We start from the raw sequence: 12728 nt of genomic DNA, 5'->3' as shown, positions 1-12728 counted from the left end.
CCATAGCACCAGCTCTATAAATGCAGATATAGAACCATAGCACCAGCTCTATAAATACAGATATAGAACCATAGCACCAGCTCTATAAATGCAGATATAGAACCTTAGCACCAGCTCTATAAATACAGATATAGAACCTTAGCACCAGCTCTATAAATACAGATATAGAACCATAGTACCAGCTCTATAAATACAGATATAGAACCATAGCACCAGCTCTATAAATACAGATATAGAACCTTAGCACCAGCTCTATAAATGCAGATATATAACCATAGCACCAGCTCTATAAATGCAGATATAGAACCTTAGCACCAGCTCTATAAATGCAGATATAGAACCATAGCACCAGCTCTATAAATGCAGATATATAACCATAGCACCAGCTCTATAAATGCAGATATATAACCATAGCACCAGCTCTAAAAATACAGATATAGAACCTTAGCACCAGCTCTATAAATGCAGATATAGAACTATAGCACCAGCTTTATAAATGCAGATATAGAACCATAGCACCAGCTCTATAAATGCAGATATAGAACCATAGCACCAGCTCTATAAATACAGATATAGAACCTTAGCACCAGCTCTATAAATGCAGATATAGAACCTTAGCACCAGCTCTATAAATACAGATATATAACCATAGCACCAGCTCTATAAATGCAGATATAGAACCATAGCACCAGCTCTATAAATACAGATATATAACCATAGCACCAGCTATATAAATGCAGATATAGAACCTTAGCACCAGCTCTATAAATGCAGATATAGAACCTTAGCACCAGCTCTAGAAATGCAGATATAGAACCATAGCACCAGCTCTATAAATGCAGATATAGAACCTTAGCACCAGCTCTATAAATGCAGATATAGAACCATAGCACCAGCTCTATAATTACAGATATAGAACCATAGCACCAGCTCTATAAATACAGATATAGAACCATAGCACCAGCTCTATAAATACAGATATAGAACCTTAGCACCAGCTCTATAAATGCAGATATAGAACCATAGCACCAGCTCTATAAATACAGATATAGAACCATAGCACCAGCTCTATAAATACAGATATAGAACCTTAGCACCAGCTCTATAAATACAGATATAGAACCTTAGCACCAGCTCTATAAATGCAGATATAGAACCTTAGCACCAGCTCTATAAATACAGATATAGAACCTTAGCACCAGCTCTATAAATGCAGATATAGAACCTTAGCACCAGCTCTATAAATACAGATATAGAACCTTAGCACCAGCTCTATAAATGCAGATATAGAACCTTAGCACCAGCTCTATAAATGCAGATATAGAACCTTAGCACCAGCTCTATAAATACAGATATAGAACCTTAGCACCAGCTCTATAAATACAGATATAGAACCTTAGCACCAGCTCTATAAATGCAGATATAGAACCTTAGCACCAGCTCTATAAATGTAGATATAGAACCTTAGCACCAGCTCTATAAATGTAGATATAGAACCATAGCACCAGCTTTATAAATACAGATATATAACCATAGCACCAGCTCTATAAATGCAGATATAGAACCTTAGCACCAGCTCTAAAAATACAGATATAGAACCTTAGCACCAGCTCTATAAATACAGATATATAACCATAGCACCAGCTCTAAAAATACAGATATAGAACCTTAGCACCAGCTCTATAAATACAGATATAGAACCTTAGCACCAGCTCTATAAATACAGATATATAACCATAGCACCAGCTCTATAAATACAGATATATAACCATAGCACCAGCTCTATAAATGCAGATATATAACCTTAGCACCAGCTCTATAAATGCAGATATAGAACCATAGCACCAGCTTTATAAATGCAGATATATAACCATAGCACCAGCTCTATAAATACAGATATAGAACCTTAGCACCAGCTCTATTAATGCAGATATAGAACCTGAGCACCAGCTCTATAAATACAGATATAGAACCTTAGGACCAGCTCTATAAATACAGATATAGAACCATAGCACCAGCTCTATAAATGTAGATATAGAACCTTAGGACCAGCTCTATAAATGCAGATATAGAACCATAGCACCAGCTCTATAAATGTAGATATAGAACCTTAGGACCAGCTCTATAAATGCAGATATAGAACCTTTGCACCAGCTCTATTAATGCAGATATAGAACCTGAGCACCAGCTCTATAAATGCAGATATAGAACCTTAGGACCAGGTCTATAAATGCAGATATAGAACCTTAGCACCAGCTTTATAAATGCAGATATAGAACCATAGCACCAGCTCTATAAATGCAGATATAGAACCATAGCACCAGCTCTATAAATGCAGATATAGAACCTTAGCACCAGCTCTATAAATACAGATATAGAACCTTAGCACCAGCTCTATAAATGCAGATATAGAACCTTAGCACCAGCTCTATCAATGCAGATATAGAACCTTAGCACCAGCTCTATAAATACAGATATATAACCATAGCACCAGCTCTATAAATGCAGATATAGAACCAAAGCACCAGCTCTATAAATGCAGATATAGAACCTGAGCACCAGCTCTATAAATGCAGATATAGAACCTTAGGACCAGGTCTATAAATGCAGATATAGAACCTTAGCACCAGCTCTATAAATGCAGATATAGAACCTTAGCACCAGCTTTATAAATGCAGATATAGAACCTTAGCACCAGCTCTATAAATGCAGATATAGAACCTTAGCACCAGCTCTATAAATGCAGATATAGAACCTTAGCACCAGCTCTATAAATGCAGATATAGAACCTTAGCACCAGCTCTATAAATGCAGATATAGAACCTTAGCACCAGCTTTATAAATGCAGATATAGAACCTTAGCACCAGCTCTATAAATGCAGATATAGAACCATAGCACCAGCTCTATAAATACAGATATAGAACCTTAGCACCAGCTCTATAAATGCAGATATAGAACCTTAGCACCAGCTCTATAAATACAGATATATAACCATAGCACCAGCTCTATAAATGCAGATATAGAACCATAGCACCAGCTCTATAAATACAGATATAGAACCATAGCACCAGCTATATAAATGCAGATATAGAACCTTAGCACCAGCTCTATAAATGCAGATATAGAACCTTAGCACCAGCTCTATAAATGCAGATATAGAACCATAGCACCAGCTCTATAAATGCAGATATAGAACCTTAGCACCAGCTCTATAAATGCAGATATAGAACCATAGCACCAGCTCTATAATTACAGATATAGAACCATAGCACCAGCTCTATAAATACAGATATAGAACCATAGCACCAGCTCTATAAATACAGATATAGAACCTTAGCACCAGCTCTATAAATGCAGATATAGAACCATAGCACCAGCTCTATAAATACAGATATAGAACCATAGCACCAGCTCTATAAATACAGATATAGAACCTTAGCACCAGCTCTATAAATACAGATATAGAACCTTAGCACCAGCTCTATAAATGCAGATATAGAACCTTAGCACCAGCTCTATAAATACAGATATAGAACCTTAGCACCAGCTCTATAAATGCAGATATAGAACCTTAGCACCAGCTCTATAAATACAGATATAGAACCTTAGCACCAGCTCTATAAATGCAGATATAGAACCTTAGCACCAGCTCTATAAATGCAGATATAGAACCTTAGCACCAGCTCTATAAATACAGATATAGAACCTTAGCACCAGCTCTATAAATACAGATATAGAACCTTAGCACCAGCTCTATAAATGCAGATATAGAACCTTAGCACCAGCTCTATAAATGTAGATATAGAACCTTAGCACCAGCTCTATAAATGTAGATATAGAACCATAGCACCAGCTTTATAAATACAGATATATAACCATAGCACCAGCTCTATAAATGCAGATATAGAACCTTAGCACCAGCTCTAAAAATACAGATATAGAACCTTAGCACCAGCTCTATAAATACAGATATATAACCATAGCACCAGCTCTAAAAATACAGATATAGAACCTTAGCACCAGCTCTGTAAATACAGATATAGAACCTTAGCACCAGCTCTATAAATACAGATATATAACCATAGCACCAGCTCTATAAATACAGATATATAACCATAGCACCAGCTCTATAAATGCAGATATATAACCTTAGCACCAGCTCTATAAATGCAGATATAGAACCATAGCACCAGCTTTATAAATGCAGATATATAACCATAGCACCAGCTCTATAAATACAGATATAGAACCTTAGCACCAGCTCTATTAATGCAGATATAGAACCTGAGCACCAGCTCTATAAATACAGATATAGAACCTTAGGACCAGCTCTATAAATACAGATATAGATCCATAGCACCAGCTCTATAAATGTAGATATAGAACCTTAGGACCAGCTCTATAAATGCAGATATAGAACCTTAGGACCAGCTCTATAAATACAGATATAGAACCATAGCACCAGCTCTATAAATGTAGATATAGAACCTTAGGACCAGCTCTATAAATGCAGATATAGAACCTTTGCACCAGCTCTATTAATGCAGATATAGAACCTGAGCACCAGCTCTATAAATGCAGATATAGAACCTTAGGACCAGGTCTATAAATGCAGATATAGAACCTTAGCACCAGCTCTATAAATACAGATATAGAACCTTAGCACCAGCTCTATAAATGCAGATATAGAACCTTAGCACCAGCTCTATCAATGCAGATATAGAACCTTAGCACCAGCTCTATAAATACAGATATATAACCATAGCACCAGCTCTATAAATGCAGATATAGAACCAAAGCACCAGCTCTATCAATGCAGATATAGAACCTTAGGACCAGGTCTATAAATGCAGATATAGAACCTTAGCACCAGCTCTATAAATACAGATATAGAACCTTAGCACCAGCTCCATAAATGCAGATATAGAACCTTAGCACCAGCTCTATCAATGCAGATATAGAACCTTAGCACCAGCTCTATAAATACAGATATATAACCATAGCACCAGCTCTATAAATGCAGATATAGAACCAAAGCACCAGCTCTATCAATGCAGATATAGAACCTTAGCACCAGCTCTATAAATACAGATATATAACCATAGCACCAGCTCTATAAATGCAGATATAGAACCAAAGCACCAGCTCTATAAATGCAGATATAGAACCTGAGCACCAGCTCTATAAATGCAGATATAGAACCTTAGGACCAGGTCTATAAATGCAGATATAGAACCTTAGCACCAGCTCTATAAATGCAGATATAGAACCTTAGCACCAGCTTTATAAATGCAGATATAGAACCTTAGCACCAGCTCTATAAATGCAGATATAGAACCTTAGCACCAGCTCTATAAATGCAGATATCTTATTGGACATACATCCTTGTAACATGTGTGTTTGGTCTGCAGGCTTTCATTTTCAGGTGACATGTGTGACTGACATGGGAAGTGTGAGTTCGCCAATAGTGAGATACAACTCGGCTACAGGACTAGGTAACGGCAGTTTATAATGTATTTGTATTGTGTTGTATTTTTTTGATGCTAGTTCAGGATGGGTTATTGATGCATCTGAAAATTGTCGTTATTTGGGGGTGTGCCCGTATGGCATGCCTCCCGTTAATACCAGGCTGGGGGCGAGCCCAGCACTACATCAGTAGCTGGGATGCCCCCAGCCCTCTTCCGGCATGCGCGCGGCCTCTATTCCTCTTCTCCGGGGCCGACGCCGCAGCTGACCCGACCGCCCGCTGGACACTTCATCCCGCTGGTGGAACAGCGAGGCAGTGCCCGAAAAACTGGACTATCCCGCTGAAATGGGGAATGGCTGGGAGAAGTGTGCCCTCTATGGGCTGCGCCCCTGTTCGACTGCACTGGTCCAACATGCCACTAGCTAGTCCTGGTAGCATGGCTGTAACAAAGGATGTGAGATGGGTACTGTCGCCCCGGGGCACAAGCTCGAAGGAGGCAGCGCGGTTGCTGCCCTGACGTCTGTCTGCAGTTTGCTGGGTGCATGGAAAGGGGCAAAGTGGTGCTTGTTCTATGACGGGGCTGGGGGGAGGGGTGTTGGCCCAGGGTGCCACTGCGCCCAGGTACGGCACTCTATAGTAGTACCTAAGCTACATGTAGTGCAGACAGTGGGCACCGTAGAAAACATAGCGCTCACTACTCCACCCAAATGCCTCATATGATTTGTATTGTAAGCGCTGAATGCAGGGCTCGGTGTACACATTGCTGCTAATACGGGACCGTTACTGTAAGTCCTTGTAATGACTGACTGCAGCTCAGAGCGCTCTAATGGCTGCACGAGGCCACTGTAGGAGAAGCTGGCAGCAGCTGAGCAATGCTTAGGGGGGAACTCGCTAAGTCTTCTCCTGAGTAGCTGATGCCCCAAATACTGCAACTTGGGGGGTTACATGCGAATTATGGCCAGTGCCTCTACAACCTCTGTATTGTTATATGTATATGGTTCCGACATCAAATGTGCCCTGTTTTATTCCGGGCTAGTCCTTCTTTTTTGCCATTATATATGATTTAATGCGTTAAAATGGTTCTAAGGAACATATTTTTCACAATCTGCTCTTTTTATGCATATGCGATCATTACAACTGCGCCCAGTTACATTGTGGCTGATCGCGCCACAAACGTGCACACACATCACGCCATGTGATTCCCTGCGCCTGTATATGCCTATGATGCGCACTACGATCGCACTGTGCATTCCTATGGAGGCGCATATCCGCTTGTGGGCGTGTGTCCCGCACTATGCGTGGCGCGATTTGCCGCGCCAGCAGCAAGGATATAGCTGGGCATAATCTGCATGTGCTGGGGTGCCAGGACAGAGCATCAGAGATTGCCATGTCCCAGTAATGGGCTAGAACTAAGCTATCTCCCCATTGGATAGAATGGCGTAATCTTTCAGGTGCATTAGCTATCAGCGCCAAACCCAAAACCGCTAAACTATCCAGTGCTCGGTAGATTCAGAATAATGGGGACAGCGGCCTGTTGTTACTATGTTTAATGCAGGAGATATTTCCTGACACAATCTGCATTAGGCATTTACTAAATAACTCCAATACTAAAATATTCCTAAACTATTTTCTCTAGGTTTAATAAATTGGCCCCTAAATCTCTTACATAAATGTTACATATAAGAGATCAATAATGTAGGTGAGTAAAAGGAGACCTCGCAGTGTGTAGTCAGTCCCCATAGACTGTCAGAAAGTCCTCCTTCAAGTGCAAAGATGAAAAAGCATCCGGTCATTACATTATGAGAGACTGTACGTGGAAACCCCAAGTTTATATACATTGTGCTGGCACCCTGTATTTATAATTACACCGCTGAGGAAGTCACTGACATGACAAAACGCATGTAAAGACGGACGCAACACAATCACAAGACGTACACAAAGTATCTACTGCATTGTGCTGATTGCCTTTACTACACTATAGAAGGATCTCTTGGGGGAACAGTATATTTACTAAAGGTCGATTTTGTTTGATTTAACAATAATGTTGTGTTTTTGGGGCCAAATCACATTTACTAGCGGACAAATGTAAGTATTAGTAAATGTGTGATTTAGCCTAAAAAACACAACATCAATGTTGTAAATCGATTATGATCGACCTCATAACCCCTTGGTGTTTTGTCTTATCTGTGTTCTGTAATACAGCTTCGGGGTGGCAGGGACCTATCAAGAGGAACAGCTAATTAAATTTTACCGGATAACATTTATTTAGATATATATATTTCTCAATCCCCTGACCTGAATCTGATTGAGCATGCATTTCACTTGATGAAGACAAAACTGAAGGGAAAATGCCCCAAGAACAAGCAGGAACTGAAGACATTTGCAGTAGAGGCCTGGCAGAGCATCACCAGGGATGAAACCCAGCGTCTGGTGATGTCTATGCGTTCCAGACTTCAGGCTGTAATTGCACAGGATTTGCAACAAAGTATTAAAAAGTGAAAGTTAGATTTAGGATTGTTTAGTTTGTCCCATTACTTTTGGCCCCTTAAAAAGTGGGAGGCACATACAGAAACCATTGTAATTCCTACACCGTTCACCTGATTTGGATGTAATTACCCTCAAATTAAATCTGAAAGTCTGCACTTCTTGTTTGTTTAATTTCAAAGCCATTGTGGTGGTGAATAGAGGTCAAAATATGAAAATTCTGTTAATGTCCCAATATTTATGTACCTGACTGTATATATATATATATATATATATATATATATATATAAATAATAGTCTATATATATACTTCTTCCGCACTCTCTCTCTTGAATAGGTGTGTATCCCTTTAAGTACCTTAAATATAGGTTTACTATGTGGGGGTGCCAGCAGGTGCCTTAGAAGTTTTTATTTCTGATATGTTGTGTTTTATATAACTGTGTAACTGATATACAGTGGGGAAAAAAAGTATTTGGACAGCCACCGATTGTGTAAGTTGTTGCACTTTAAAAGATGAGTTTCCTGTATAAGAATACTGCGGTAATAGTTTAGCCCTGTGCAGTAATGAAGGATCAGTGTGACTGTGTATCTGTGTCCTGTATAAGATTACTGTGGTAATAGTATAGCACTGTGCGCTAATGAAGGATCAGTGTGACTGTGTATCTGTATCCTGTATAAGAATACTGCGGTAATAGTTTAGCCCTGGGCACTAATGAAGGATCAGTGTGACTGTGTATCTGTATCCTGTATAAGAATACTGCTGTAATAGTTTAGCACTGTGCACTAATGAAGGATCAGTGTGACTGGGTATCTGTGTCCTGTATAAGAGTACTGCGGTAATAGTTTAGTACTGTGCACTAATGAAGGATCAGTGTGACTGTGTATCTGTGTCCTGTATAAGAGTACTGCGGTCATATTTTAGCACTGTGTACTAATGAAGGATCAGTGTGACTGTGTATCTGTGTCCTGTATAAGAATACCTCGGTAATAGTTTATCACTGTGCACTAATGAAGGATCAGTGTGACTGTGTATCTATGTCCTGTAGAAGAATACTGCGGTAATAGTTTAGCACTGTGCACTAATGAAGGATCAATGTGACTGTGTATCTGTGTCCTGTATAAGAATACCTCGGTAATAGTTTAGCACTGTGCACTAATGAAGGATCAGTGTGACTGTGTGTCTGTGTCCTGTATAAGAATACTGCGGTAATAGCTTAGCACTGTGCACAAATGAAGGATCAGTGTGACTGTGTAACTGTGTCCTGTATAAGAATACTGTGGTAATAGTTTAGCACTGTGCACTAATGAAGGATCAGTGTGACTATGTGTATGTGTCCTGTATAAGAGTACTGTGGTAATAGTTTAGACCTGTGCACTAATGAAGGATCAGTGTGACTGTGTATCTGTGTCCTGTATAAGAATACTGTGGTAATAGTTTAGCACTGTGCACTAATGAAGGATCAGTGTGACTATGTGTATGTGTCCTGTATAAGAGTACTGTGGTAATAGTTTAGCCCTGTGCACTAATAAAGGATCAGTGGGACTGTGTATCTGTGTTCTGTATAAGAATACTGTGGTAATAGTTTACCACTGTGAACTAATGAAGGATCAGTGTGACTGTGTATCTATGTCCTGTCTAAGAGTACTGTGGTAATATGTTAGCACTGTGCACTAATGAAGGATCAGTGTGACTGTGTATCTGTGTCCTGTCTAAGAGTACTGTGGTAATATGTTAGTACTGTGAACTAAAGAAGGATCAGTGTGACTGTGTATCTATGTCCTGTCTAAGAGTACTGTGGTAATAGTTTAGCACTGTGCACTAATGAAGGATCAGTGTGACTGTGTATCTGTGTCCTGTCTAAGAGTACTGTGGTAATATATTAGCACTGTGAACTAATGAAGGATCAGTGTGACTGTGTATCTGTGTCCTGTATAAGAATACTGTGGTAATAGTTTAGCCCTGTGCAGTAATGAAGGATCAGTGTGACTGTGATCAGTGTGACTGTGTATCTGTGTCCTGTATAAGAGTACTGTGGTAATAGTATAGCACTGTGCACTAATGAAGGATCAGTGTGACTGTGTATCTGTATCCTGTATAAGAATACCTCGGTAATAGTTTATCACTGTGCACTAATGAAGGATCAGTGTGACTGTGTATCTATGTCCTGTAGAAGAATACTGCGGTAATAGCTTAGCACTGTGCACTAATGAAGGATCAATGTGACTGTGTATCTGTGTCCTGTATAAGAATACCTCGGTAATAGTTTAGCACTGTGCACTAATGAAGGATCAGTGTGACTGTGTGTCTGTGTCCTGTATAAGAATACTGCGGTAATAGTTTAGCACTGTGCACTAATGAAGGATCAGTGTGACTGTGTATCTGTGTCCTGTATAAGAATACTGTGGTAATAGTTTAGCACTGTGCACTAATGAAGGATCAGTGTGACTGTGTATCTGTGTCCTGTATAAGAGTACTGCGGTAATAGTTTAGCACTGTGCACTAATGAAGGATCAGTGTGACTGTGTATCTGTGTCCTGTAAGAGTACTGTGGTAATAGTTTAGCACTGTGCACTAATGAAGCATCAGTGTGACTGTGTATCTGTGTCCTGTATAAGATTACTGTGGTAATAGTTTAGCCCTGTGAACTAATGAAGGATCAGTGTGACTGTGTATCTGTGTCCTGTATAAGATTACTGTGGTAATAGTTTAGCACTGTGCACTAATGAATGATCAGTGTGACTGTGTATCTATGTCCTGTATAAGAATACTGTGGTAATAGTTTAGCACTGTGCACTAATGAATGATCAGTGTGACTGTGTATCTGTGTCCTGTATAAGATTACTGTGGTAATAGTTTAGCACTGTGCACTAATGAAGGATCAGTGTGACTGTGTATCTGTGTCCTGTATAAGAATACTGCGGTAATAGTTTAGCACTGTGCAGTAATGAAGGATCAGTGTGACTATGTGTATGTGTCCTGTATAAGAGTACTGTGGTAATAGTTTAGTACTGTGCACTAATGAATGATCAGTGTGACTGTGTATCTATGTCCTGTATAAGAATACTGTGGTAATAGTTTAGCACTGTGCACTAATGAATGATCAGTGTGACTGTGTGTCTGTGTCCTGTATAAGATTACTGTGGTAATAGTTTAGCACTGTGCACTAATGAAGGATCAGTGTGACTGTGTATCTGTGTCCTGTATAAGATTACTGTGGTAATAGTTTAGCACTGTGCACTAATGAAGGATCAGTGTGACTGTGTATCTGTGTCCTGTATAAGAGTACTGTGGTAATAGTTTAGCACTGTGCACTAATGAAGGATCAGTGTGACTGTGTATCTGTGCCCTGTATAAGATTACTGTGGTAATAGTTTAGCTCTGTGCACTAATGAAGGATCAGTGTGACTGTGTATCTATGTCCTGTATAAGAATACTGTGGTAATAGTTTAGCACTGTGCACTAATGAATGATCAGTGTGTCTGTGTACCTGTGTCCTGTATAAGATTACTGTGGTAATAGTTTAGCACTGTGCACTAATGAAGGATTAGTGTGACTGTGTGTCTGTGTCCTGTATAAGAGTACAGTGGTAATAGTTTAGCACTGTGCACTAATGAAGGATCAGTGTGACTGTGTATCTGTGTCCTGTATAAGAATACTGTGGTAATAGTTTAGCACTGTGCACTAATGAATGATCAGTGTGACTGTGTATCTGTGTCCTGTATAAGAGTACTGTGGTAATAGTTTAGCACTGTGCACTAATGAAGGATCAGTGTGACTGTGTATCTATGTCCTGTATAAGAATACTGCGGTAATAGTTTAGCACTGTGCACTAATGAATGATCAGTGTGACTGTGTATCTATGTCCTGTATAAGAATACTGTGGTAATAGTTTAGCACTGTGCACTAATAAATGATCAGTGTGACTGTGTGTCTGTGTCCTGTATAAGAGTACTGTGGTAATAGTTTAGGACTGTGCACTAATGAAGCATCAGTGTGATTGTGTGTCTGTGTCCTGTATAAGAATACTGCGGTAATAGTTTAGCAATGTGCAGTAATGAAGGATCAGTGTGACTGTGTATCTGTGTCCTGTATAAGAGTACTGCGGTAATAGTTTAGCAATGTGCAGTAATGAAGGATCAGTGTGACTGTGTATCTGTGTCCTGTATAAGAGTACTGCGGTAATAGTTTAGCACTGTGCACTAATGAAGCATCAGTGTGATTGTGTGTCTGTGTCCTGTATAAGAGTAGTGCGGTAATAGTTTAGCCCTGTGCACTAATGAAGGATCAGTGTGACTGTGTATCTGTGTCCTGTATAAGAGTACTGCGGTAATAGTTTAGCACTGTGCACTAATGAAGGATCAGTGTGACTGTGTATCTGTGTCCTGTATAAGAATACTGTGGTAATAGTTTAGCCCTGTGCACTAATGAAGGATCAGTGTGACTGTGTATCTGTGTCCTGTATAAGAGTAGTGCGTTAATAGTTTAGCACTGTGCAATAATGAAGGATCAGTGTGACTGTGTATCTATGTCCTGTATAAGAATACTGTGGTAATAGTTTAGTACTGTGCACTAATGAAGGATCAGTGTGACTGTGTATCTATGTCCTGTATAAGAATACTGTGGTAATAGTTTAGCACTGTGCACTAATGAAGCATCAGTGTGACTGTGTATCTATGTCCTGTATAAGAATACTGTGGTAATAGTTTAGCACTGTGCACTAATGAAGCATCAGTGTGACTGTGTATCTGTGTCCTGTATAAGATTACTGTGGTAAT

General features: G+C 39.5%; 1 protein-coding gene across 1 annotated transcript in view; it reads left to right on the top strand.

The window, feature by feature from the left end:
- LOC148443016 (usherin-like) overlaps nucleotides 1-12728 on the top strand; it is a 166081-nt gene that overhangs the window by 90333 nt on the left and 63020 nt on the right. Inside the window, exon 6 of the mRNA XM_088463389.1 lies at nucleotides 5413-5496. Within this exon, the coding sequence (XP_088319515.1) occupies nucleotides 5413-5496 (84 nt within the window). The remainder of the gene's footprint in view (nucleotides 1-5412; nucleotides 5497-12728) is intronic.

This window comes from Taudactylus pleione, unplaced genomic scaffold (assembly GCF_031769625.1).
Source record: "Taudactylus pleione unplaced genomic scaffold, aTauple2 ptg001352l, whole genome shotgun sequence".
Classification (NCBI taxonomy): domain Eukaryota; kingdom Metazoa; phylum Chordata; class Amphibia; order Anura; family Myobatrachidae; genus Taudactylus; species Taudactylus pleione.
Note: the sequence above shows the minus strand (reverse complement) of the source record. Positions and strands in the feature narration are given on the sequence as shown.